Source organism: Cicer arietinum, chromosome 6 (genome assembly GCF_000331145.2).
Source record: "Cicer arietinum cultivar CDC Frontier isolate Library 1 chromosome 6, Cicar.CDCFrontier_v2.0, whole genome shotgun sequence".
In the NCBI taxonomy this organism is placed as follows: domain Eukaryota; kingdom Viridiplantae; phylum Streptophyta; class Magnoliopsida; order Fabales; family Fabaceae; genus Cicer; species Cicer arietinum.
Window position 1 is genome coordinate 6,242,284 of NC_021165.2, and position 27,607 is coordinate 6,269,890.

General features: G+C 28.2%; 3 protein-coding genes across 4 annotated transcripts; 2 read left to right on the forward strand and 1 right to left on the reverse strand.

Annotated features, from left to right (window-relative positions):
* Positions 1–7,221: 7,221 nt before the first annotated feature.
* LOC101492566 (VQ motif-containing protein 31) lies at positions 7,222–9,935 on the forward strand. 2 transcript variants are annotated; one of them, XM_004503801.4, is made up of 2 exons: positions 7,222–7,448; positions 8,911–9,935. In XM_004503801.4, exon 2 carries the CDS (start codon positions 8,958–8,960, stop codon positions 9,561–9,563), a length of 606 nt encoding a protein of 201 aa, XP_004503858.1. In that variant the 5' UTR covers positions 7,222–7,448; positions 8,911–8,957; the 3' UTR covers positions 9,564–9,935. The 2 variants fall into 2 exon arrangements, with proteins under 2 accessions (XP_004503858.1, XP_004503859.1); XM_004503802.4 differs by lacking the exon at positions 7,222–7,448 and adding an exon at positions 7,951–8,592.
* Positions 9,936–11,633: 1,698 nt separating this feature from the next.
* LOC101493107 (calcium-dependent protein kinase SK5) lies at positions 11,634–15,675 on the reverse strand. Its single transcript, XM_004503803.4, has 7 exons — positions 14,966–15,675; positions 13,615–13,758; positions 13,345–13,497; positions 13,102–13,217; positions 12,243–12,410; positions 11,924–12,148; positions 11,634–11,845 (listed from the first exon to the last, which is right to left on the reverse strand). The coding sequence occupies exons 1-7, from the start codon at positions 15,516–15,518 to the stop codon at positions 11,711–11,713; spliced, it is 1,494 nt and encodes a 497-aa protein (XP_004503860.1). The 5' UTR covers positions 15,519–15,675; the 3' UTR covers positions 11,634–11,710.
* Positions 15,676–19,118: 3,443 nt separating this feature from the next.
* On the forward strand, positions 19,119–25,868 carry LOC101493435 (uncharacterized). The gene is made up of 15 exons (XM_004503804.4): positions 19,119–19,335; positions 20,091–20,241; positions 20,622–20,719; positions 21,416–21,477; positions 21,575–21,666; positions 21,756–21,879; positions 22,149–22,235; positions 22,529–22,619; positions 22,894–23,001; positions 23,255–23,355; positions 23,581–23,646; positions 23,732–23,819; positions 24,182–24,242; positions 25,013–25,076; positions 25,616–25,868. Exons 1-15 carry the CDS (start codon positions 19,272–19,274, stop codon positions 25,745–25,747), a joined length of 1,389 nt encoding a protein of 462 aa, XP_004503861.1. The 5' UTR covers positions 19,119–19,271; the 3' UTR covers positions 25,748–25,868.
* Positions 25,869–27,607: the final 1,739 nt, after the last annotated feature.

Here is a 27,607-nt window from a genome sequence, read left to right on the forward strand (position 1 = left end):
TAATTAAACATATATTTAAATAGATTAACAAGTTAATATATCAATGAAATTAAGTTATATTTTGATATTTAACATCATATTTTGAAGAATAGGATTTTATATACATCATACTTTAATCATATTTTATAATAATATATATTTAAATATGTCAAAAGTTAAATAAGGTTAATATGCATAAATTACTAAAAATTAAATATATATATATATATATATATATATATATATAACAAAAAGATGGGCCTAATAGGTCTAAAAAATTTATTATATGGCATGTAGCATAACCTTTTTAATCAAATAGGTTTTTTTTTTAAATTTGACCTTCTATTTACAAATAAAATCTAACATGACATAAACTTGATATAAATTAAACAGTAGACCCTTGTTGTCTAGCCTATTTTCACCTTACTCGTAAAAACAAAATGTACAAGAAATATTTAACATTGAGTAAAAACAAACACATTCAAACATTTAAAAAAAATACATATTTATTCTAAAATAAATTTTAAGTCATAAAAGAATGTAAAAATGTTTGAAATTACGCATTTAATAGATTACAAATAAAACTCATTGTTAATAATGATCGAGATTTGTGATTTTCCTTGACTCTACGGACGTTCCCTTAATAAAAAAAAATTATTATAAAAAAATGTAAAACAAGTTATGTGACAAGCAAGTTAAGGAAAAACAACGTGCTTTCTTAGATCCATATTATATGCTTCCAAGCTAAAATCTTGACATTTCTGCAATAATGGTTGCCCTTAGGTAAAAAAAAACAAATTAGGTCATTGATGAAACTTAATTCGACCTAGTAATTGTGATAAAAAAATCTACCATCTGATATCTAATAAAACTATTATTATTATTATTATTATTATTATTATTATTATTATTATTATTATTATTATTATTATTATTATTATTATATTTTACATCTTTATTAGTGTGTATAGTATTATATTTTAAAATATGTTATATTTATGTATTTTTTTAATCATTATGTATAATTTATTCGTTGTAGCTTACACAATTGTTTTAATAGGATAAAAAAATTTATAGTGTTTGAAATTTTTTAACAAGCTTTTTTTTTTAAATGTCAACTCAATTTATTAATACTGAACCTGTATAATTTTCATTTTAGTTTGGATTGAATTCATAAAAATCAAATTAAATCAAACTAACTATATTTATATTAAAATAATATAAATTTATCTATAAAATAGGAGAGATTATTACAATAATATAATACGTTATTTATTTTATCAAATCTACTCAACTATAATTTTTTTTTTCAATTTAATTTAATATATTTGATTTGATTTTATTAATATAAATTTATTTTTATAAATATTTTTGTTATTTTTTATTTATTAAATTAATAATTATTCAATTATTAAAATTTAAAATAAAAATTAAAAAAATTAAAACTTTATATACATGAAAGGTGACCTCACAAAAAAATTTATCACACGATAAAAATGCGACCTAAATAACAAATAAATAAAAAAAATTTGGCAAAATTACATCTGTGGTCCCTTAACTTAATTTCAGGTAACGTTTTAGTCATTTATCTTTTTTTTTTTTCTGACTTAGTCATTTATTTTAATTTTAAGTGACAATTTGATATTTTATGTTTTAAAATTTCAACAATGTTATCCTTTTTTATACAAAAATTCAAAAAAAAATTCAATCAAAACTCATAAAATTAATTATATTCTTCAATGTAATACAAATTTCATCAAATTCGTAACGCAAATCTTCAAATAAACTCATATTTTCATACTTTATTTGATATTGTTAGGAATAAAGGACTAAATCGAAAAAAAAAAAATAAAGGACTAAAACGTTACTTGAAATTAAGTTAAATTTAGTCAATATTTTAATATATATTTTTTTAAGTAGAGTATTTTAGTGAATTTTAAAAAATAAATAAGGATATATATATATATAAAACCTAAATGTGGGGTACTTTGATAAAACTTTCAAAATTCTAATGTTGTTGGTCCTTTTCCTTTCCCTCAGTGTTCTTCTAAAGCTGCAATTAAAATACTCATACAACCTAATCATCACCGCAATATATTTCACAACAACAACAAAGTTACAAGTACTATTCATTGAATTTCATATTGAAGAATGAAATCCATTAACATATAAACATTATTTGAAACCAGAATAAATGGCGACATCAAAAACCATCTCAGCAGCTCTAAAACTCGTTGACAACAAAAAAGACAATCTCAAAAAAGCATACGATGATCTTCAATCTCACTCTTCTCTCTTCTCTTCCTTCCCTCTTTCATGGTCCCACATCGATTCTCACTTCACTTCAATCCACAATTCTCTCTCTCAACGTTTCCTCCATCTTCAATCCCTCGAATCGCAATTCCAACTAAATCACAACGACCCATCAACTTCCCCTTCCAAAAAACCCAAACCTGAACCCAAAGTTTCAAACTTATCATCATTCCCTAACGACCCATCTTCGTTTTCTAACCCTACAACGCAAAACGGTACCGTTTCAGTCTCTGTAACTCATTTAGAACCTTTGAGTAAATTCTGCAAGGAAAGTGATGGAAAAGGGTTGAGGTATTACATTGGTGAGAATTGGCAAGTTTGAGGGATTCATGAAAGACTAATTTTTATGTGTATTGTAATTTTTTGTTTGTAATAGGAAAATTATTTTTCTTTAGTATTTTGTGAGTAGTACTAAAATGAAATATATTTTGCCACTTGATAAAGCAAAATTTATATTAATTCTTAAATGTCATGTATTTCATATAAATAACATAGGTTGAATAATAAAAATAAAAATTCATTATTAAGTTACTTACTAATCTTTACATTTACTAATTTATTTATTTTATATATGTCCATGTCCATTATTTTAAAAAAATTTATTTCATCTAATCTAATTATTTAATTTAATTTTTTTTAATAATTATTGTTTTTATTTGTTTAAAATTAAAAGTATTGCTTTATAATAAATTTTTTGGAAAGAAAAAAGATTATGCGTAGAATTCAAAAATAAGACATCATCATTTGAGTAAGATTAAAGAGTAGTGTTAGAGTCATACTTTTTATCAATAACATTGAGCCTATAAGAAAGTAGTTTTAAAGTTAAGTTAAAATTAGATTTTTTTTAATTTCTTTTATTGTAAATTATTTTTTTTAAATTAATTTATTTTTTTTTAATGTCAATAAAATTTATAAAATTTAATATATATATATAATATAGCTATTTATTTATTAAAACAGTTGTTTCCGTGCGGACGCACGGGTTACAAACTAGTTGTTGTGTATATAGCATTGTTATTATTTTTCTGCTTGATCGCTACGGAGACTAACGACCATTACTGTCATGTCTTCTGTGGTCCAAGTGGGGTTGGCAAAAAAACTGAACTTAGCAACATCTTGGACAGCGGGGTATATTATATTGGATCCGTGAGGCTTTACATTGTAGTGCATTTTTGCATTAATATTCAATTCGATTACATTCTTTGTAAGTAATAAACTCCAAAAAGGAAGGCTGCAACCACCTTTTATTGGATTTTGTGTGAAATGTATACTTTAGTTAGTTAGTAACTGAAACTCAGTTGGCTAGCTTACAAGTTAGTTAAACTCTATGGACCCTATTAATAAATAGAGCAAAATGGTAAATTTGTAATTATTGTTAATCTTTCAATGTAAACATTTGACATTTTCTCTTATTCCTCGAGCTCTTCAACTAGTGTTTTCACCGGATTTAATCTTCCTCCGATTTCAAAAGCGATTGCACTATATATCATTGGTACTCCCCGGATTTTTGTGTTCTGAAATGTTTTTCTTTTCTTTTCGACTGCTACAAGTTTTTACAATTTTTCTTAACAGAAAAAATGAAATATTATTTTAATCTAAATATCCTTTAAAAAAGTTAACCAAAATGTTTCATTTTAAAAAAAAAAATATACTAAAATGTCATATTTTTTTTACAGCAATATATATATATATTTTTATTTTTTATTTTAAATTTTGAAAAAATTAATAATTTAATTAATAAAAAATAATTAAATTATTTAAAAAACAAAATTATATTAATAAAATAAATAAATAAATTAAATAGTTTTATTTTGTTAACAACTCTTTTTTTTTTAACTCTGATTTAATAAATAAAAAATAAATAACGTGTTATATTATTTTAACAAATCACTCATATTTTTCCGTTAAATTGACACTTAATATTTTTTTTGTTAATAACTCTGTCCTATTTTTCATTCAAATATAATAATAATAATAAAGTAATCACACCAAATTATAATAACAATAACAATAAAGTAATCACACCAATAAACTAATAAATCATTAATTTAAAATTGATATATATATTTTTTTAATTTGTGGTATTTTTTTCTTTAATTTAACGTATTATGTTTCTTCAATTTAATGTATTGTATTTTATTAATATAATTTACTTTATTATTATTATTATTATTATTATTATTATTATTATTATTATTATTATTATTATTATTATTATTATTATTATTATTATTATTACCTTCTTTTGTTTATTTGATCCAGAGGAAAAAATAGGAGGAAGTGTTAAAATTAAATTGTTAGTATATGTAAAATAGAAATAACATATTATTTGTTTTGACATATTTAATCAACCACATTAACTTTAACCGGTATAAATTATAATAAAAAACTATATATATATATATATATATATATATATATATATAATTTTCAACTCTCTCTTCCTATGTTATTTCAAGTAAGAGTATGCAAAATATATAAATACTGATAAATTGAATTAGCCTGCGTCCAAAAAAATCAATTAAATAATTTATGAATTAAAACATATATTTAAAATAAATCAGTTAATCGAACTTAATTCAAAAACCACTTTAACTATTTTTTTAAAAAATTAACCTCAATTAAGAATTTTTTTAAGAAAAAAATTTTGAAATTTATTTTTTTCGTAAAAATATAGAAAATATCAACAAAAAAAAATTAAATTAAGTTTTTCTTGAAAATTTTTGGAGAAAAAAAATCAAAAATATTTTTTTTCTAATTTTTTATTTATTAATTAGTAGGCTTGTGAGAGAAATCTATATATTGTAACTATTAACAATATAAATCATTAGAAAAGACAAGAATAATAAAATATAATAAGAATAACAATTCTAGTGAACAAAGTTACAAAATACAATTCAATAATAAGGTATAAATACTAATTTCTCAAAGTAAACTACCCTTAATAATATATTAAGACCCAATAAATTATTGTCTAACAGTACCAATCTTTTACGTAATGTTAATCATTTTTTGTCATTAGATAAAGGTCGATTATATTTTCAATTTTAAAATTTTTACGATATTTTATAATATAATTTAAAATTTTTACGATATTTTATAATATAATTTAAAATTTTCTATTTGTTTATTTTATCATTATTTATTTTGTCAACAATATGAGTGTTTTGTTTTGAGATTAGAAACCTTCAGTTGAATGAATAAGATATATGTTTCAGTTATTTTGATCTATGGCATTGCGCCTTCTCATTGTAAATCACGATACTGATAATGAGCGTCACATTACAATATCATTTTGCCATCTTTAGTAATTTTATCTTACTTTCTCCGTTGTAAAATAATTGAGATCTTTTCACACAATTAAAAAAATTTAAAAGAAAAAATATTAGTTTTACTATATTAATTTTATTAATTATTAATGTATTATAAATGGTACAATAAAAAAAATACATTAAAAATTAAAAGAAATCAGTTAATTTGTAATAATTTTTCTTTAAATAAATTAATTATTATAAAACGGAAGAAATATTTTTTTAGTATTAATGTGACTGTTGCTGAGATGATAAATTCAATGAGTGTTGCTGTAATTTAGTATTTATTATTTAGTCTTTTTGAGAATGATAAAAACAGGACCGAACTTGGTCCTATATTATTGTTTATGTAAAAGAGGATTTTTTCTTTAATGTATTAGAACAAACAACAACAGATAATAATTATGTTGCAGTAATTTGTGATTACAACTGTTTTGTTATGGAGTTTGTTGCATACTTCCAATTTTTCATACCAAGTTTTTGTTTATGCTTTTGGTTTTGACTATTTATTTTTATTAATTTATGAAATTGATTGATTTATTTTATATTAATTTATGAAATTAATTAATTTATTTTAAAAATTAACAGTTTTAATTTTTTAAAATATTTTTTAATTAAAAAATAATAATTTAATATATTTTAAATAATGTGGTTGATCATTTCACCATATAGAACTATTTAAGTACATTAATTATTCATATGTCATTAATTATATTATAAAATTGAAAAAAATTCAAAGTTGAAAATTAAATTTTAGAGAATTTTATTATAATTTTATAAGTGTTAATAATGTTATATCATCGTATGATATGTCACATGTTTAAATATATTATTTGTCATTTTTTAAATTAAAAAATTAGAACAATGATTAAAATTATTAGAATAGAAGAGTAAAACTATAATTAAATATTTTATTTATTATTGAATTGATCCAATATTTCTTCCACTGAACGTGCTCCCTGATATTTTGTTTCCTTGCTCTCATTGTTCATTGATTAGGTTTAGTTGTTTTTCAGGTTAGGCTATTTGCCTTCTGAACGTGGCTACTGTGTTTTGTGACCACACATTTAGTTTTTAATCAATTCCTTGCCAAATTCCTCAACAAATTAATGTATATGATGCATTAAGCAGTAAGAATTTGACTTTATATAATTATATAAAGAAGTTCGAAATCTATTTGGATCAGTTGTAAAATATCTAGTGTGACTGTTATTAATAATAAACTTTCTTTACCTATTTTTTAAAATAAAATTTCCACCAACAAGATAAAGGTTTTTATATTCTATTCATGACCATAACCTTAATAATAATGTTCAACTTTTCCTAGTTATTATCAAAGCTAAGTTAAGTTTGAGATGACAGATTTTATTATCTTTTTGAAAGTGAATTACCGGTGGATATAATTGATGGTTATTTATTCCAGATGTCAAAACAGCACAATGAGAGTTGTTTCTTCAGCGTGGTCTTTTATCTTAAAAAAGGCAACAACAAAAAAATTCCTTAATTTGTAATTGTCTGTATTTAGAATCACTTATTTTCTTTGAATATGAGTTAAGCAAATCCTTTTCTTTGTGGTCCATTTCCCTTTACAACAGGTAGTTGATGTGGCAAAGCTATTAGTTAAGACTGCTTTTTTTGAGGTCATAGATTCTTTGTCCTAACTGGCTCACAACCTTGTACCACAAACCAATCTTTAACTACTCTCACTTCTATTCTCTCTGTCTTTTCATACTTTTTATTCTTCCTTTTCCTTTTCCTTTCTTTCTCAACTTATTTTTTCTTCTTTGGATATATTAAGATACAAGAAAGCAGCAGCAGCAGCAGCATCAAATCAAATCATCTTAGGTAGGCAACAACTTTTTCCTTTCCTTTCATTTTAGTTTCTATTTTCTTAATTATTTAAAGTTTATGTGCTTGTTTGTTGTATCATGTGGTTTTAATTGTTGTTATTATAACTACAAATAATTTAAAATTCATCTTATTATTGTGTGAAATGAAATGATGTAGTTAAGAATCCTCTTCTCTTGATACCACACAAAAGAAACAAGGAGTAAATTAATATTTTCTGTTGTTTTCTACTTTTTTCCTTGCAATTTAATGGTTCAAATTTACATCAAGTTTGTTACAATAAGAGAAATGGAGGTAGAAGTCAAATTTTATTTGTGGTAGAACTCCAAATTGAATGTGACTTATAACATGTCTGTTCTTATTGAAAATAAATGTGCACTTAGAAATTTTGCAATGTACTAAGCAAATTTTATCGAATACATTTTCTCAAATTGGGACGCATAGAAAATTATTGCACGTGTATGACATTTTTTTAAAAAAAAAAACAGAAAAAAAAAAAAAAAAAAAAAAAAAAAAAAATTGGAGGTGAAAAATTTAACCTTCCCTGGCTAAATTTGTGAGTTTTCAATTTCAGTTAACTAAATGAGAGAAAAAATAGAAAATAACAGTCCAATTCCAAGATCTCAAGAGTCAAAGATAAACAGATAATTGACAGTTAGGCATAAAGTGTTATGAGCTCCAAAATCTAATGTACATCCTGTTATAAGATAAACATAATTTGGTACTACCCTTTTCCTAGATGATAATTATTAAGAGACACATAGTGTATTTTCAATAACATGTCCCGTGTTTATAGACAGATACAGCTCCATAAAAATTTATTCCCGAATCTAAATTGTTAAGACAAGACATACCCTGAATTATTTGATATGACATGTTTTCAATAGGACACAAATCATTCTACAAAAGGTCATTATTATTGAGTCTTGAATGAAATTATTTAATCCTGCATTAATCTTTTGAGTCTTCTGCTACAATAAATCTATCTATACTTGAATCTCAAGTCATATACACCACCTTCCTTTTGTTTCTCTTCACAATAGGATTCCTTGGTGAAGTGATTTTTCTCATCTTCTTTTTGTTGATGCGCAAGGCGTGTTCATTGCAAATATTTTAATCGGAAATTCTTAGATTTTTCTTGGTATGTTGAAAAGATAACGGCCTATTAACATAATTTAGATAAATTATCATATCATTTTAAGTTTTATATTCTACTTATTCTCACAAAATCAACCTGTAAGATGAAGATAACTTAGATTTTATACGCTATATTTAGAACTTATCTTTAACTAAGTTGTGACTTGAGTTTTTTCCATAGAAATTATTACTTATCAAAACATTCATATGAATGACATTTTTTTTTTCATGATTAAATGTGCCATGGATCATTTCATGCTTGCTTATAGTTTTCTAGTAGTGTTATGAGTTTTAATATACTAATGATGAATGAATGTTGTAGGTGGTGTGTGTGGGAAGTGAATATATATAAACAAAAATCAGATTGTGATGAGAATGGAGAAGCCACCAATGCATGGTGATTGTAAACCACTAACAACATTTGTTCACACAAACACAAATGCATTTAGGGAAGTAGTGCAAAGGTTAACAGGTCCCTCAGAAACAAAAGATCATCAACCAACAAATAAGGTTCCAATTGCAACTACTATGAAGAAAACAACAATATCAAAACTTCATGAAAGAAGGAAATGCATGAAACCAAAACTTGAAATTGCTAAACCATCTTTTCAATATCATAATAAACAACAACAACAAACAGGTTCATGTTTGTCACCTACTTCTAATAAATCAAGAAATTCTTCTAGCTTTCCTCCAAGTCCTGTATCAGGAATTAGTGCAACAAGTTCTTGTTCTAATCTTCTTCCAAGTACTCCTACCACTCCTTCAACAATGTTCTCTCAGTTAACTATTATGGAAGAAGGTCAAAAGAAACAAGAAATAAACATACAACAAGATGAAGAAGAGAAAGCTATCAAAGAAAGGAGATTTTATTTGCATCCATCACCAAGGTCTAAACCAAATGGTTATAACAATGAACCTGAGTTACTCATTTTGTTTCCTCTGGCTTCTCCTAATGCAACTGAGAAAGTTTAATTTTTATTGAGGATGTTACTTTTTTTTTATCTTCACCATGGTTGGGCCAGTTGATAAGAATTCAGCTGATATCTCACAACAACTTGGATTCAAATTTTATTATCGATGTGAAGAATTCATTGGTGAGTAATATAATCATATCTTTTTAAGACCTCTTTCACTCTGAGTTTTGGAAATTTCTCGGATCCTAATGAACGTCGAGATTCAACTCAACTAAATTTTTATTTATTAAAAAAAAACATGCTTCAAATTATATATACCAAGTGTATGATGACAAGTATTTTGGAACAAATGAAATAAATTTGTAATGATACCTTCCATTTATTTACTTTTATTTTAAATTAATTAATCTGCATTTTTTGAAGTTGTTAATTAAGAGCTTTATTCAATTATGAAAAATATTTTGTTTCACACTAAAATTGTATGTATGTTTTTTTAATGTTGGAATGATTAGTATAAAAAATTGGTTTACCTAATCGCTGCTGAATTTAGAAATTAAGTGCTGACATTGGTTCCTAATTAAAGTTGTTATTACCAGATTTTGCTAAGACCTTCACTTTTTTCATTTCTGTTTTTCTAGTTGTTTTGTTGTTCAAGAAGAGGGTGCATGCATTGCTAAGTTGTTCTAGCTGTTACCTTCTTCAGTCATTTTATGGCATTATAATAAATGAAATGAAGGGCTATAGTGTATTTATATCCCTTCAAGAAATAATTATATTTATAGATTTTTCATTTTTTTTTATTAAGTAAAATCATAAAAGTTTATGAGTTTTTATTTTTGTTGAAGAAAAAAGAAGTTTGAGTTATAATCTATGAATTGAGTCCACAAAGCTCCACAAGTTTGTTTTTCTTCTTCTTTAATTTGGGCTTACAACAGGGGTGTGCTAAGGATTAAGAGTGATTATATATATATGTTTATATCTTTAAGTAATTCTAGTTTATAAAACTAGAATATGTGGAACAAAAAAGAAACTTTAAGTAATTCTAATTAATAAAACTTTATATTTTTATATTTACATCACTTAATATCATTTTATAGAATGTGAATTGCATTCATTCATCAGTTGGATTAAAAAAATTATAAAGTTAATCAAATTTTTAAAATTTAATGCAAATGAAAAATTATTTAGACATTGTTTTGTTTTAACATGTAATTTTCTTTTTTTGAAATGGCTTATTTTAACATGTAATATACTATTTGAAGTATAAATGACTATAAGATAATGTAATATGCTATTTAAAGAATAGGCACTTCAAAAAAAAAGAAATAGGTGATTTAATTGTGGGTGGATAAGGAAATGATATATAGACGGACTCCATCATAGCAATATTAACGATTCTAATTGTTAAGATTAGCCGTTTCATGAAAAAATTGCGGATGGATCAATAGTCAAATGAAAGAGATATAGAGATAAAGAAAATTGAAGAGACAAAAAGTAAAAAAGAAAAGAAAAATTACTGAAAAGAACAGAGTGTAGATAGAATATTGGGTTAGATATAAACAACGTCCAATTTAATTGAACACAAATTTAACATGCAATAATCAACAAGGGTCATGCAATTCTCTAGTTGATAGACTATACGAAAAATTTATTATTAAATTATAAATTCTCTATAAGGTTTGTAGTTCTCTCTAACTTATTAAATAAGGTATACTTCCAACTATGATTGGAACATGTTACATAGGATAAGATCATACCAATTAGTAGTAAAGTAGAGTGAGGACAGAAGACCGACGTAAATTACATTACATCATAGTGTAATTATTTATTGCATTATTACTTGTTCTTCTTCCTCAAAGCAAAGCAAGAAAAAACGTGACACCAGCATTGCTTAGCTTTGTAGGAATAATATCCTTTGATTACGGATTAAAGTGAAATGGATCAAAATGAAAGTCTAGCATAGAGCTTCACTAATTAATTATAACTTCAAATTTGTTGTGTGGCCCATTTTAATTTTCATGTAATGAAATACCAGAGCATGTCTACCCCACATCACATGGACCACAAACAATTATGATTAAGATGAGGTTTTTTTTTTTTTGAATGATGGGTCTAATAAAAAAAAATATATGCAAAAAAAAAAACTGAAATTAACCAAATTAAATTATCTTTTATCAATATTTTTTTTTGTCACCAAGTGATTCCTTAATTGGATCCATTGCCTACTAATCCTCCCAAAGCATCTCTTAAATTAAGTGTTTTTCTCATAGTTCTCCTTCCTATCCCTCCATTGCCCTTTCTCATCATTGCAGTAAATTCCCCATAATCTATTTGTCCATCCTGCACCACAAAATTAATTAATTAGTTAATTAACAAGTTGCCACAATTTAAGGCTCGTTAAAAGAGAAATTAACTTACATTATCTTGATCAATTTCCTTGATCATGTCATCAATATGGATATCATCTAAACCAAAGTCCTTACAAGCTTGTTGAATCTCATCAATTGTTATGTAACCACTACCGTCTTTGTCAAAATAGGAGAAAGCTGACAAAAGGTTTTCTTCTCTTTCAAGCTTATTTAAATGAACAGTTGCGGCAATGAATTCGCCATAGTCAATTGTCCCGCTTTTATCGATATCCGCCTGTCCCGTGCCAAAAATAATAATAACATCTTATTGTAGACGGTAACGGTAAGAAGTTAAAGGCTTTCAGGCACCAAAAAGAAAAAGCACTTACAGCATCCATAAGATCCTTGATTTCGGACTCCATAAGTTCAGATCCTACTCGCTTTAAGCCATCTTTTAACTCATCGAATGTTATGGTTCCGCTGCTGTCTGTGTCGATCATCTTGAATAACTCTTTCAGACCACCAATTTCTTCCTCGGATAGCCTCTCAGCAATAACCTAGGATTCATTAAAGTAAGCAGAAACTATAAATGTTGTTGCATGAAGATTTGACGCGCACAAGATTAAAAATTAGATCACTTACAACTTGCTTCTGGAAAGGAATGAAAAATCATAGCTAAAAAATTGCATGAAATCTAATACTTTACAAACTACAGATGCATAATGATACTTGAGGTTCAAGCTAAGGATGCGCGATCTTTCATCATTTTTGCTGATTTATCGGTAAACATAGCATTGCATTACAACAATAAAAAGAATAAAATAAAATTTTAACAAGAGAATGTAAAGAAACTTGTATTCTTGAGAGCTTCCCAACCTTGGTATTCCATACTTGAAGCAAAAAAAACTTGAATGAGAACAATAGTTCAAGATCCAATAAAAGCGAGCTTCTGCGAGCTTTGTGTTTCAATTTTAAGGCCCGTGGATAAAAAACAATGTAATAACAAGGATGAGGATGCCTATGGTCCATACAGAATGGAATGCATACAGAGAACCAAAATCAAAAAATGGATATCAAAAGCACATTATAACAAGAGTGAATATAAAAGTAAAAACCAGCCTTCATATCAATGGAAAGCATCTAACCAACGAGATAGCTGTTGACAAAACTATTGGAACATAATCCAAGTTCGCGCATACTCAGCATATTAGCACAAAGCAAAAGAAGAAAGGACTACAGAAATCTTACACGCAAAGCCATCTTTTTCAGTTTATTCATTGCAGAGAATTGCTTTAGACGTGATAAAACTGCAGAGTCAATAGGTTTATCTGGTGCAATGTTGTCATCAACAATCCATGGATGGCCTGACACAGAAATACACTTTAGTGCCATAACCTTACAAAATGTTAACCAACTAAAAAATTGATTTTAGTACCAATGCTGTAAACTCAATTATAATACTTGCTCAATTAATAAATCTAAGAGACTTACGGAGAACTTCATGTGCTGTGAGCCTTGTTTTTGGATTTTGATCAAGCATTTTCCGAATTAGATCCTTTGCACTGTCCGAAATGCTAGGCCAAGGCTCAGACTGAAAATCAAGTTTTCCTAGTAAAATCTGTCGGAAGATCCCCGGTTCAGTTTCTGAAATTGCAGATCAGTATCAACAACAACAAACAACAAATGAAGAAACTGAGTAATATGCCTACATCCACACAATTGATAATAATTTAACATATGAATAACAAATAGCTAGCTAACCTGCCCAAAATGGTGGCACCCCACTTAATAAGATGTACAAAATAACCCCGGCACTCCACACGTCTGATTCAGGTCCATAGAGTTTGCGCAAGACCTCTGGGGCAACATAGTATGGGCTCCCAACAACATCAGAAAAGGATTCACCTGAAAAGTATATATCATTTTGTTAGTTAGGCACACACAACATGAAAGTTTTTCCAATTGACCTGTCTATCAATGACAGAAAGTTTGGACGAAAACATGACTGCATAACTTCTACTTAAACAGTGCTAAAAATTTCTTCTCTCTATTCATAATTTTGTAATTTTGTACTAAGATAAAGCACTTAAGTATAAGTGAACCTCTTCCTGTATCAATTGTCAACCACAGTCCAGAAGGATGCAGCTATAAGACTCCATTTTAAGAAAGATGGTAATTTTTTCAACTATTCTACAAGTTTTCCAACAAAAGCAAACTTAAATATAGCATGACCAAAAAAATCAGTTCTTCAATATAGAAATACAGGTTCCACAATATACTTAGTGGCACAATATAACTCTTCCCCAGAGCCCAAGTTTGATCGGCGGCAGAGAATCTGAATCCACTATCAGAATGCCAAAAAGTTCATGTGTATAGAGACCAAAATAGAAAAGGTGACTAACTGCCCTAATCCCCTTTAATAGCAGTAGCACATCGCTTTCTGGCATCACCACCTTTGGCTTCCATTATAAAAGAAAATCAATTAATTCACAACACTCATACATGACACTTGCTTTTTAATAATGAAATACATATATACCCTATCCATTTACATGACACAAAATTCCAGCACTGAATGATTAGGATTTCAATTTACCACCCAACAAAAACCGACTAGATTCTATTTTTGGAATATATTAACTATAACCCGCTTCTACCACAAAATGGAATATAATCAATAAATTAACCTAAAAACACACTCATAAACTAAATCAAACACACCAACTGCTGCTTTTATCATTATGCAAAGTAAAGACAGATTCCATTCCAGGAGGAAGAAAACAAAAACTACAGATGCACATGAAAAATGCAATCAAGCACTACATGGATCACAGTAAAACAACACCAACACCTCAAGATCAATTAAAGCAACCAAATAATGCTCTTTAATTATATCCATTAATCAATAATCAACAATTAGAAAGAACATATATTCTTCCCAATTACTTAAGCAAATGAAGCAATTACTCACATCCAATAAAACAAGCATGATGAAAAACAAATGTAAATCCAAAATCAGTAAACCCTAATCACCCAAATTAAGAAAAAAACAAAGAATCAAGCTTCAATCAGATCAATAATCTAAATCAAGAACATAGAAAAAAAAACCTACCAGGTTTATAAAAAACAGACAAACCAAAATCAGTAGCTTTAAGCTTAGCATCTTCATGAACAGTATCAAAAAGAAAATTCTCAGGTTTAAGATCCCTATGCATAACACCAAGTGAGTGACAAGACTCAACAACCTCAACAATAGTCTTAATCAAAAAAGCAGCTTGTCTCTCACTATAATGACCCTTTTGAACAATCCTATCAAAAAGTTCACCCCCTTCACAAAGCTCCATAACAAGATGAACAGCAGTTGAATCCTCATAAGTTCCTTCGATTCTAACAACGTGTGGGTGTTCAGATAAATGATGCATTATCTGAATCTCTCTCCAAACATCCTCGTAATCCTCTTTGCAGAATAGCTTTCGTTTAGGGATTGACTTGCAAGCGAATTTTGAAGCAGATGTTTTGTGTGTACAAAGATAGGTTGTGCCGAATTGACCTTGACCAAGTTTTCTACCGATTGTGTATATTTCTGTTATCTTTTGGGTTCGGTAGGGTAAAACCCATGTCACTGGTTTCAATGTTAAGGTGTTTGGATTATTCTCTTTCGACATTTTTTCATTCAATATTGAAATTGAAATTGAAATTGAAAGAGAAGAGAAGAGAAGAGAATTGAATTGAAACTGTGTTTGTGTTTCAAGAGTTACTACTTGTTTAGTAAATGGTTAGCACGTTTTGTTTCATGTTTTTCGCTGTCCTTTATTTTCTCTCTCTTCTTTTTTGTTTATATGAATCTATCTCTCTATATCTGTGGGCTCGGTCTTCCAACTGTTTCAACTTCAAATTTACGGATAAATTAGTACTTCTCGTCAAATAAATATTCCTACTATTATCACTATACACTCAAATCTCTGAGCTATGCACAGTACTATCTAAAATAATTTGTCACAATTAACATAAATTAATTATTTTGTCATATATATTAGAACCTTTTTTTTATAAAAAGAAAAAATTACTCTTTACTCTTATTAGGCATTAATGTAACACAACTAATATTAGTATCTTTCAGCCACTTATCTTCTTTGAACTCAACACCAACTTATATAGAGTATTTAAAAACTCCACTATTATGAAGTGACTATACTCAAAAGTATGACACAATTAATATGCATTAAATTATATGTGTGAATGAAAGTCAAATCATCTCCCGTAAATAAAGAGATTTTGAGGAGGTGAAGTATACTCTTTTTATTGATTACATGGAGAGGTGAAACGTCTCTAAAATTGTGTAACTATGAAAAGTGTTGATGTAAAATAGAAATATTGTTAGTATTAAGTGATTGTGTCAAGAACAAATGCATATCATTATGTAGATGATCATGTAGAAAGTTGAAGGATCTTTAACTATGTATTTGTGAAATAATATGATCTGAGTGATCATTCTTGTGTAACATGTGTGTTATATTTTTTATAATTTTTAGAGTGAAAGTATTATAGATGGTATAGATATTATAGTGACTTATATTGTAATCTTATTAAGAATAATGAATATAGTATCTTAAAGTGTTTTTGTAAATATAAGTAAGAGATATTTAACTTTTTAAATCTTTGTGCACGTTGTTGTTATTATTGTGTTGTGTTTATATGATTGTCAAATATTTACGGGTGGATTAAATTATTTAAGTGAACAGTTATAGTAATTTTAACCTTTAATTATTATTAAACACACTTGTAGTCCAAAGTGTTATTGTTACAATACACAACAAATTATTAATTAAAATCACATTATTTTTATTCATTTATTTTTAAGTAATTACAATTTTATATTTATTTTATTTTATAAGTATTAGAATATGTATTTTTATGAGAATATAAATAAAAATCACCTCTAAATTCTAATTTAATTAATAAATATCGATATTAATAAATTAAATATTATATTTTGATTTAAATCTTAGACAACTATTTAAATTAATTAAAGTGTATTTACTATTTCTTCTAAGAAAAAAAAATATCCTTAAACTTAAAATATTAACACTAATACTAGTATCTATTATCAATTAAAAGAATGAAGATACCTTCTGCAATGCACTTTGTCAGATTCATACACTAAATCAGGCCAATGGAATAAATACAAAAGTTTGAGTTACATTCTTTATAGATTTGATGACCCAGCCACGTGCCATTCATTTCTGTACCATTGTTATTATTCCCAAAAATTTAGGGTGATGATATTTCATGTTAAGGTAATGAGGACATTTTGCCTTCTAATAGTACAAGCAAATATCAAATCTACAGTGTTTTTATTCTATTATAAAATTAAATTATTGGAGTTATTTGTTTACCATTATTAATTCATTATTTTTCACGCTGCTGCTATTCATATGTTTTTTACTAATAAAATAATATCGATTCATTCAATTCAGTACAATATATTGGGAACCAAACTTATTTTATATTTATAATTTTTATAATAATTAAAGTATTTTATAAGAATAATATATTTGACTTCAAAGAGTATAAAAAAATATATGGTCAAGATTTGAAGAAGATTTGATCGAAATTTATCCACAACAAACTATGAATATAATTAATTTGAAGAATTTACAAATACAATATAAACAAAATACAAACGTCGTACCAAAACAACGTTGTGCGTTCAAACGACAAAATCTCAAATAAAACATGAAAAAACAACTAAATATATCTAGAACTCACTTATTTAGATGAAAATAAGATTAAAAAATGAGTTAAATTGGAGATTTTAAATTAAAAAAATGACCTTAAATGACCTATTTTTAACGGGTGAAAAAAAAAACATTGAATAATGAGAAGAAAATAACAAGAGTATTTAGAGATTTTATTTTCAAACTTGATACCTAAACTAGTATTCATATATTTATATAAGCATATTTTACTTTTCCTTGTACCTAAATTATTTAGACAGTTAAATTGTAAGCGTCGGTCAAATTAATACTTAAAATTTTCAAATTGGTAAATGCATAATTGAAATTGTAAATTATTAATCAAAATAATCCCTCAATAAACTATTGTCGTTAGACAATTTGATGTGACAATGTAACTCAATATGTGGCTTATCGGGAATAAATTTGCCAATGAAATTTTATAATCTTAAAGACAAATTTGCAAGTAATTTTAATTATGCATTGACTAATTATTGAAAAATTAGTCAATGAAATGTTTAAATTTCATAGAAAAATTAGTTGAACTTGTGATGATATTGATATAAAATCAATGCCAAGAAGTTGCATATTCAATTAACATGTCACATCATAGTCTCTTACGATAAAAAAATTTAAATATGAGTTGTTTTGATTAATATTTTACAATTTCAATAGTGTATTTATCAATTTGCATAATTTATAGACTAATTTGACCGACTATTACAATTTCATTGACCAATTTACCTATTCACTTTAAAATTATTTTAGGACTTGTTTGCCTCAATGGAAATGACATATGAGGAGAAATCTTTTAATAGAGGAGAGAAAAGAGAGAATAAAAATAGATACATGTTTGATTCAAAAGAGAAATGAAAAGAAAATATTTTAATTAAAATCATGTTAAATTGAAGGGAAGACGAATTTTTATAAATGTTTTATATGTGTATTTAGTCACCCAATCTCCCTCTAAATCTCCAAAATGAAAGGAGATAAAAAATGAGATGTAAGAGGAATTTTACTCTCATTGTTTATTAAAAGTGGAATCAAAGACACATTTTAATCTAATCATCACTCAGTGTTTATCCCAACCAACTATACAATTGACATTTGTTTGGATAATTTTAAAATGAAGGAAGCAAAACAATAAGTTAGAATGAAATTAAGTGGAATAAAATAGATATATTACTTTAAAATAAAATTATATTTCTAATTGTTTGGAAAACAGGTGAAATAACATCATATATAAATATTATTTTATCTTTTAAAACATGTATACCTTTGAGGTGCTATTTTAAACTTAGATTTGTAATCTCAAAGTACAAAATTTAAATCTCATTAAAGATATTTTTAAAATACAATTAGTGTCACTTTAAAGTATAAGAGAATCATCAAAACATCACTTAATTTAAAAACTATTTTGATAATTTAAATATTAATTTGAATTTTAGTTAAATAATAAAACAGAATTACAAATCCTACATTTCCAAAGTTTCCCCTCTTTTTTAAGTTTATTTCATTAGATTCTCTTTCATTCCATCTCATTCTACCGATCCAAACACACCTTAAAAGTATTTTGGGCAGTTCTACGCAAAGATGGATAAAAAATACTCAGTTATATGATAAAAAAAAAGAGAAACCCTTCAATCGGTAGTTCGTAGAGAGAAAGAAGAGAGCTTTTGATCAATGGGGGAAATGGGAGAATGCTCTGCTTCATCCAAACCCTCTGATGAAATCTGGGCCAAGCTTGGTAATCTTTTTTCTTCATTTTATTACTGGGTATCCACATTCATACCCACATTTCAATTTTCAAATTTGGGGCGTCTCATTATTTTCCCCTTTATGGAATTTCGTGCTAATTCTCCAAATTTTAAATTTGAGCCACTAGGGTATCAAATGTTTAGTCTTTATTTGTGCGACACCATGTTGTAGAAAAATAAAGCCTCCATTTTTTTTTTATTTTTTTTTATCTCTTATTCTGTCACTATATAAGTTCATTTCATGCTAGGTTTCACTGGTTAATTACTTGTACTGTCATATCATTTTCTGGATTCAATTATATATGTGCTGCTATCATCACTGTTTCTTTAGGTCTATACACACTTGGTGGTGGACCATGAGGATGTAATTTAGATGTTGTTTAGTAAGTACCTATGAAGCACGGATGCTAACATGGACACCAAACTCAACATTGACACTGTTACATCTCGACACCGTTAATAATTTGAAAAAATGAAGTAATTGAATGTAATGAAGGTGGCGGTCACTGGAAATCCGTTAATAATTTGAGAAAATGAATTAATTGTTATATGAGTTTGGCTTCCCCTTGAAAACAAGTGTAGAAATAAAGGAATGTTTTTTCTTTGAAAACTTGTATGCGTTTTTCATCCCAATTTAGAAGGGATCCAAATTAACTCTTGAATTATCAAGTGAAGGGATACATTTGGTGTGAAGTCTGAGACTTTCTTAAGGTCCTTATTTTGTTCACACTCTTCCTTCATGCAGTTCAATCAGACTCAAGATACTCAGATGTTGAGATAAGGTCCGATGAAGGCGAAATATGTTCCGAGATATCAGCTACTTCTAGTGACAAACATAGCTGGTGCAAAATAGTTAGGAATTCTGATCTATGTTCTGCCACAATGGAAAATAAGAGGTAAATTCACGATGAACTAGTATTTATTAAATATTTGAGTAAATCATGCTCCCTATATGCCAAGATAATTTATTTTGAGAGGAATAGGGAAACATTTCTTATAAAGTTAGTAGGAAGAACAGTCATACATACTAGTAAAGTTTCCATCTTTGCTGCGGTTGAAGGCACTTTAATTTGTTTCAGCTTCATGATAGGGAAGAAGTGCTAATTACTGAAAGATTTGTTTTTTACACGTTTTTTATTCCTCTCTTCTCCCTTGAAGTATTGAAAGGACACGTCTCTTTGCAAGAACGATCTGATCTTTCCTCTGCATGTTTGTTGTCAATTTTTTGTCAAAAAAGAATTTATATTTTGGGCTGTATCACACATTCATGCTGTAGTTCAAATGCAATACTTGTTGATGGGGCTGAGGTAGGCAATGGTGACACTGTTGTTATCAAGGATGGAAGTGAAATTGTCCCAGGCCCTGATAGAGAAGGTTAGAACCTTATGTTAGTGCAATACTTCCTATTGTTTTTCTTTTTTTATAACACAATACTTCCTATTGTTGATTACATATATAGAGTAGAAAATTATTGGTTGTGCTGTATATCTATGATTTGATCGGTAGACTTCAGTGTTGCTATTCGGTGCCATCAATCCATCTATTTATTTATCTTAAGCAAATATGTATTCCAAGTTTTCCTTTTTCTTTAATAATATTCAAACTTGTGTCGGCAAAAGTAGTCTCGTAACTCAATAATTGTTTGGCGTACTAAAGAGCTAACTCAATAAAGGTCTTGGGATGAAAAATAGCGTGATTGATTGGTGATCATGTTTCCAGGACAGTAACATTGCAGAAATCATGGCATGTAAATTGTAATTGCGTGTGATTTAATCCTAACCTAATTATGTTCATAGCCAGTGGGAATTACTTGCCTCATAGCGCTTATGCTTTCATATACTACAGTTTTGACTTATAATTGATATTATCAAAATTTCAACTTCCGGCTGATAATTGTTATCATGGTATTTGGGTCAATTGAGTAATTAATCACTAAATATTTAATATTTTTATTGTAGAGTTGTACAAAAAATTTATGCAAATTATTTGGTTTTTAATTCCATTGTTAATAATATTTCTAAGTTGATTATCAATCTCTCTAATTCCATTTATATGTCTTTATGGCACTAGGATTTGTCAGCTACAGATTCCATATCATGTCTAGCCCAGAAGCCTGCCAGAGGCAGCTAAAGGTCGACAGTTTCTAATTTGTCTCCATCCTCAATGTTTTCTTCAATACTGTTTTTTATCTGAAGCAATGCTGACGACTTGACTGTGTTTCTTTTCCAGATATGTGTAGATGTCGAGCATGCAAAGTGTAGTATTTGCTTAAACATATGGCATGACGTTGTTACTGTTGCTCCATGCCTTCATAATTTTTGGTATGGATGATAACCTTTTGGTCATTTTTTAATGAATGTGGGTCTGTTTAATTCATGACTTTTTCTTGAATTGTCTTGTAACGTTACAGCAATGGTTGCTTCTCAGAGTGGTTACGGAGATCACAGGAAAAACGTTCGACTGTACTTTGTCCTCAATGTAGAGCAGTTGTTCAATTTGTTGGAAAAAACCACTTTCTACGTACCATTGCGGAGGTACGTTTTATGACTTCGGAGATAGTTAAACATTTTTCATAGTTATGACTTATGATAGTTCTTTTTCATTTTTGCTGTACCTTTAGGTTGTTTTGTTTGATCTATTGATTTTCATCTTTTCAATTTTCTCAGCAGTTTCCCTGAATTGTTTCATTTAAAATATGAATGGTTCGGGTTGATTCATACAGTTGGTCCACCAGGTGCAATATAAGGCTTTGTTGTTGTTTTTATTTTACTCAGTCAATGTTTTTTTCCTATACCTTTTTCAGGATATGGTAAGAGCTGATTCTTCCCTAAGACGCTCACCTGATGAAGTTGCACTTTTAGATACGTATGCATCAGTACGGTCAAACCTTGTGAGTATGATGATTCCTCTAATGATCAGAATTTATCTCCTTCTGCAGTGTTCTGCAATTTTTCTTTAACCTTACTGAAATATTAGACCAGAAATAAACTAGCTATAATTTTTTGTTGGCTAGTAATATATATATCCTCTCTTTGCCATGCAATTTTATTGGAAGTTAGTTTATTGTGATTAAGGTTGTTTTCTATTCATACAATTTTTTCCAATTTTGTGATCACAGTCATGGTTTTATTGTTTAATTTTGTGTGCTATGTGCTCTTTTACTAATTGTGTTTTCACTGTTAGGTCATTGGATCTGTGAAGAAGAGCCGAAAGAGGGCCAACACAACACTCGATGATCAAAGTGATGGCACCAATCATCATTGTCCACAGTGTGGTAATATTACTGTTATACAATGTCATTTAGACTTATTTTCTTTCCTTTTTTTCTTTCTGTGCTTTGTCCCTAGACTTGAAAAGGATCTGAATTTTGTTTGTATGGGCACTCCCAATGAACTACTGTGATTCTGCTTTGACTTTCTTCACAATTTGTATCAGGTTCGCCATAAAACAAAATAGTAAAAAAAAATGTCTAATTTGGGACCTCTTTCTTCAATTTTTGTGTCTCATCATACTCATTGATTGAATTCACTAATTCACTTGCAATTTAGTGACTGTTGTTGGTGGGTTTCGATGCAATCACAACACTGTTCATCTCCAATGTCAAGCATGTGGAGGAATGATGCCTTCCCGTAATGGTTCCAGTGTTCCTCAATATTGTAAGTCACCATGTGCGATTTAACTAGTAACTCATTTTTATTTAATTTTGTTGATAAATGCCTTTCATCAGGGTCATGATATTTCTTGCCAGCTGCTTGTAGTGTTTAAGTATCTACTGGTGGGTCGTTAGATTCGTGCTGATGAAATCGACAACTTTCTCTTTTGTATTTTCCGTTTTCTTTATGGTGAGCCATTTATATTCAATTTATTCTATCAAAATGTCATAGAATTTGCGTTTGTTTTTTCTTGTAGGCTCAGGATGTGATAGATCATTTTGTGGAGCATACTGGAATTCTCTTGGGGTAACTAGGAGTGGCTCTTTTCCTGTTTGTTCCTCGGATACTTTAAGACCTGTATGAGCTACTTCGTTTACAACAATTGTTAATGTTAATAATTTTATGAAAGTTTTTTTCTGGAGAGTTCTTAATTTATCGTGCCCTTGAATGGTGGATGTTTTTGTCCATTCCATCATGCAGTTAAATGCGCGACACAATTTTTCTCTCTCCCTAGGGAATTAACAGCTTTGGATATGATGTAATGGTCATTTATACGACCTTTGCCTGTCTTTTTCTTCGCAGATATCAGAACACACTATCTCAAGAATTCCTTTGTTAGCCCACGAAAATAATGTGCATGAACAAAATGTATGCATTTTCGGATTACCGTATTTTTATTGTTGAGTTTGCTTTAGCTTATCATTTTTTACGATTAGTTTTTGTGGCTTTCTAGATCACTGAAAGTTGCATAAGACAAATGGGGAGGACATTGCCGGATGTCATATCAGAGTGGATAGCAAAGCTGAATAACAAAGAAATTGGTAAAATGATCAACTCTTCTGACTTTTTAACCGATGATTCAAAAAATGGACCTTGTCTTGACTTTGTTTCTTGTTTTCATAGTTTCATCAAGGAAACAAAATGTAAACAAGGCAATATTTTTATAATTACTTGTGAAAACGTATCCAAAAATAAAAATAAAAAATTGACTAAACACGCAACTGGATCCTGTTTTTCATTAGCTAGAGTATGCAATGCAAATTTTCTATTGAGTGGTATACTTTGCAAAATCTCATTCTTAGGAAAAAAAAATTCATTGGTGTAAATTGTTTGATCCAATGTTACATTGATAGTGTCGCCAGATATTGATTTATACATAGGTTTTCTTTTTCTCTCTTGGCAGATACAACACGAATGATGCTGAATCATGCAGAGATGATTACTGCTAGGACTTCTGTATGCAGGTATGTCTTGTACTAAATCATTGAGCTAAAGTAGATTTACCTAAATGTTGTAATAGGTCCAGCAGTCTCAGACTTTAAAATTATTGAAGGTCTTAAAAGCATTTTGTAACGTGATAAATACTTTTATAACTCAAGCCTTTTTTATTCGTTTGTTTATATTATATGTTTGGAATTTGTGTTTTTTTTTTGTTTGAAGATACAATTCTATTCCTGGATTAGTGCTGTAAATAATGGAATGGCCCTGTTCCCACCCTTTGCCATTTTGAACCAAAACTATCGTTGGACTAAGTGTGCTGTTGAAATTTTATTTTTGAGATTAAATTTATTTTGCAAGTTTAGAGTATGCTTTGTGGTGTTTTTTTATGTGACACTTCTCAATACACTAAGAAGAAGCATTGTGTTATGTTTCATCTTTAGACACTTGACATTTTCAAATATTAAGAGGATAGGCCATGAGAATCTTTATTTGATTGTAGTTTCTTATTTCTTCCAGTTGCTTGTGCAACTTTGAGGGAACGTACACACATATAGGAATTAATTTACTTTGAGTGGACATTTATGCTCTATTTGCCCAACACAGCAAAAAGTTTCATACTGAACTCTAGTTTGTCTTGTATCTCTATTTGAAGCTATTAATTAACACCGTGTACCGTTTGATATACTCATGTGGTAAATAACAACTGACTATAGTACAATGATGAATTAATTGTCTGATTATCATTCCAACCTTTAATTTTCATATTCATAAATGCATTCTTTTAATCATGCAGTGATTGTTATCAGAAGTTGGTTTCATTTCTCTTGTACTGGTTTCGCATTTCTATTCCCAAACATGTAAGTACCTTCAACTCAAAACATTTTCAGAAGTTTGTCTGTTCTTTTAGCTTATTGGTCTGTACTTTTCAGTCTTTAGTAATGAATGTTGTTTTTTCTATTTGTTAGTACAATATTTAGGTAAAAAAGTGACTGACCAAATATAATTGAATGTCCATGGAAACAATTATAAATTGATTAAATATGTTTTTGGTCTATATATAAAATTGAATAGATTTAATTTTTATCCCCTAAAAATATTATTTGCTTTTATTTTCTAAAAAAATGGAAAATTCATGTGATTTTAGTCTTTGGTAAGAGATTGATGAGGAACTAGTAACGAATAAAATTTTTATACAGATCAAAGTTGAATTTTATTAGTTTTATAGATTATAAGGGCAAAATCATATTTAACTCAAAATTAATATGGCAAACATTTCAAATTAGCTGCTAAATGAAACTACTTACAGATTATGGACTATTAATGCGGTTCAATTCAATTAGTGTGCGCAAAGTTGACACTTTTGTTTAACATTGTTTGTGTGCATTATTACAAAAAGCTTCTCCCACCAGAAGCGTCAACAAGAGAAGATTGCTGGTATGGATATGCATGTCGGACACAGCACCGTAGCGAAGAGCATGCTCTTAAAAGGAATCATGTTTGCCGTCCAACCAGAGGTTCTCAATTCTGATGTAAAAATAAAAATTTCAGATGTGTTTTCACTAGTCTTTTCTTTCTTCACAAAAACAAAATAACTTTTGTTTGCTTGGATTCATAGCAGTTGGAAAATGAAAAGTTCAATATCTTAATAATTTTAAACTTGTTTTTTATTTATTTATAAAATCTAAAAGAATTTTAATCAACAATTATGAGGTACTCTACCACGGATTAGGATCTTTTTGTAATTTATTATTAATCAGAAACCCTTTAACTTTTCCAAATTATTAGATCTTCACTCAAAACCCTAACATTAGAAAACTTTGAACCCTTCATAGCCTCATTCTCTAACCTATAAGTAGGCTTCCATTGTCATTGTGAACCTATTCTAGTTGCTTGAACACTGACAATAGTAGCCCATTGCAAATCTTCTTAATCAACTTACAACCATAAAATGATAGTTGTGTTGGAGGAACACCATGGTTGGTTCAAGAGGCGATGAAGAACAAAACGATATTGTAGGTGAGATACATTTACGATCAAGATTTTGACACCTACTTTCATTTTCATACGATGAGACTTCTGAAGTAAAATGCGGTTGAGATTCTCTTGGAAGAGATGGCTTATTTGGTTAGTGTTAAACAATAGTGGATGTTTAGGAAAAAAATAATTATACTTATTTTTGTTACTTTTTAATAAATAAAATAGACGGAGAATAAATATATATTTTCTTTCTCACAAATTCTATTTTTTTTCCTTCACGTGTTTTCTTACTCAGACTGAAGCCCAATTTGTTTAATTTGCTTAATGCATATGGTTAATGGAAATGATTGACTAATATCTGAAATAAACAAAAAGTGTTGGCAGGAACATAATAGAGTTGACAATTGAAATTAACCCCAATAATCGTAGAGAGAGAGAATTTTAACTTGTAAGAGTGGAAGTCTCACGTGGAGACGAAAACGAAAGAATTAGGTGCGATGCAAGTAACGTGCGACTTTTTTAATAATCTCTTCTAGAACTAGACATTTCCCTCCTTAGTCTTCATTATTCAAGTACTTTATTTTTTGATACGCAAACATATACCCATTGTATATTAATTTTAAAATGTTAATATAAATTAAAGTCATGAGCCGATTCATGGAAGTAGGTATAAATATTATTTAATTTTTCTTCAATATAAAATATTATCACATTAAAATTTGTTATTACTATGTATGTCTTTAAATATAAGCCATTCTTGGTATTTTGCCATGTTAGAATTATTTGTTTGATTTTGTATATACTTGTCGTCTACCATTATTTATATTTTCTATTTAATTATAGGAAAATGTCTAGTGGATACAATTTTTGTTTCAATTCCTCAATTTTAATGATCATTTTTAAAAACTGTGGAATTATATGTATACTGTTTCTGGTCTTATTTTATATACATTAGATATTTAATGATAGATAAATATATGTTAAAATTTAGCAAGTTAATAAATTATATTTAAATATGGAAGAAAAATAAAAATAGAGAAGGATAGCGAAAGCAGATAAGAGAAGTGAGGAATTAATGAGAAAAGACAGAGGGTGGGTGTAACGAATGACGTGTACACTATTTACCTACCTAACCCTTCTCTGCTCGCTCATGTTTCAATGTTGATGTTTTATAGATTCACGAGTTCCTCTTTCTTAACGTCTTCTGTCTTCTTCGACCGCACCATCCATTCATCCTTCCAACATGTCTGGCCCCACTTCTCACCAAACACGACTCCTTGCTCTTCAATCACACACCTTCCATCCATCCCAACCTTTTTTCTTTTTTCTTTTTTTTTCTTCTGAAATCGTGGGTAGTTGCTAAGCCTAAACATATATTCTGTCCAATCACATGACGTGGCCCACATGCATT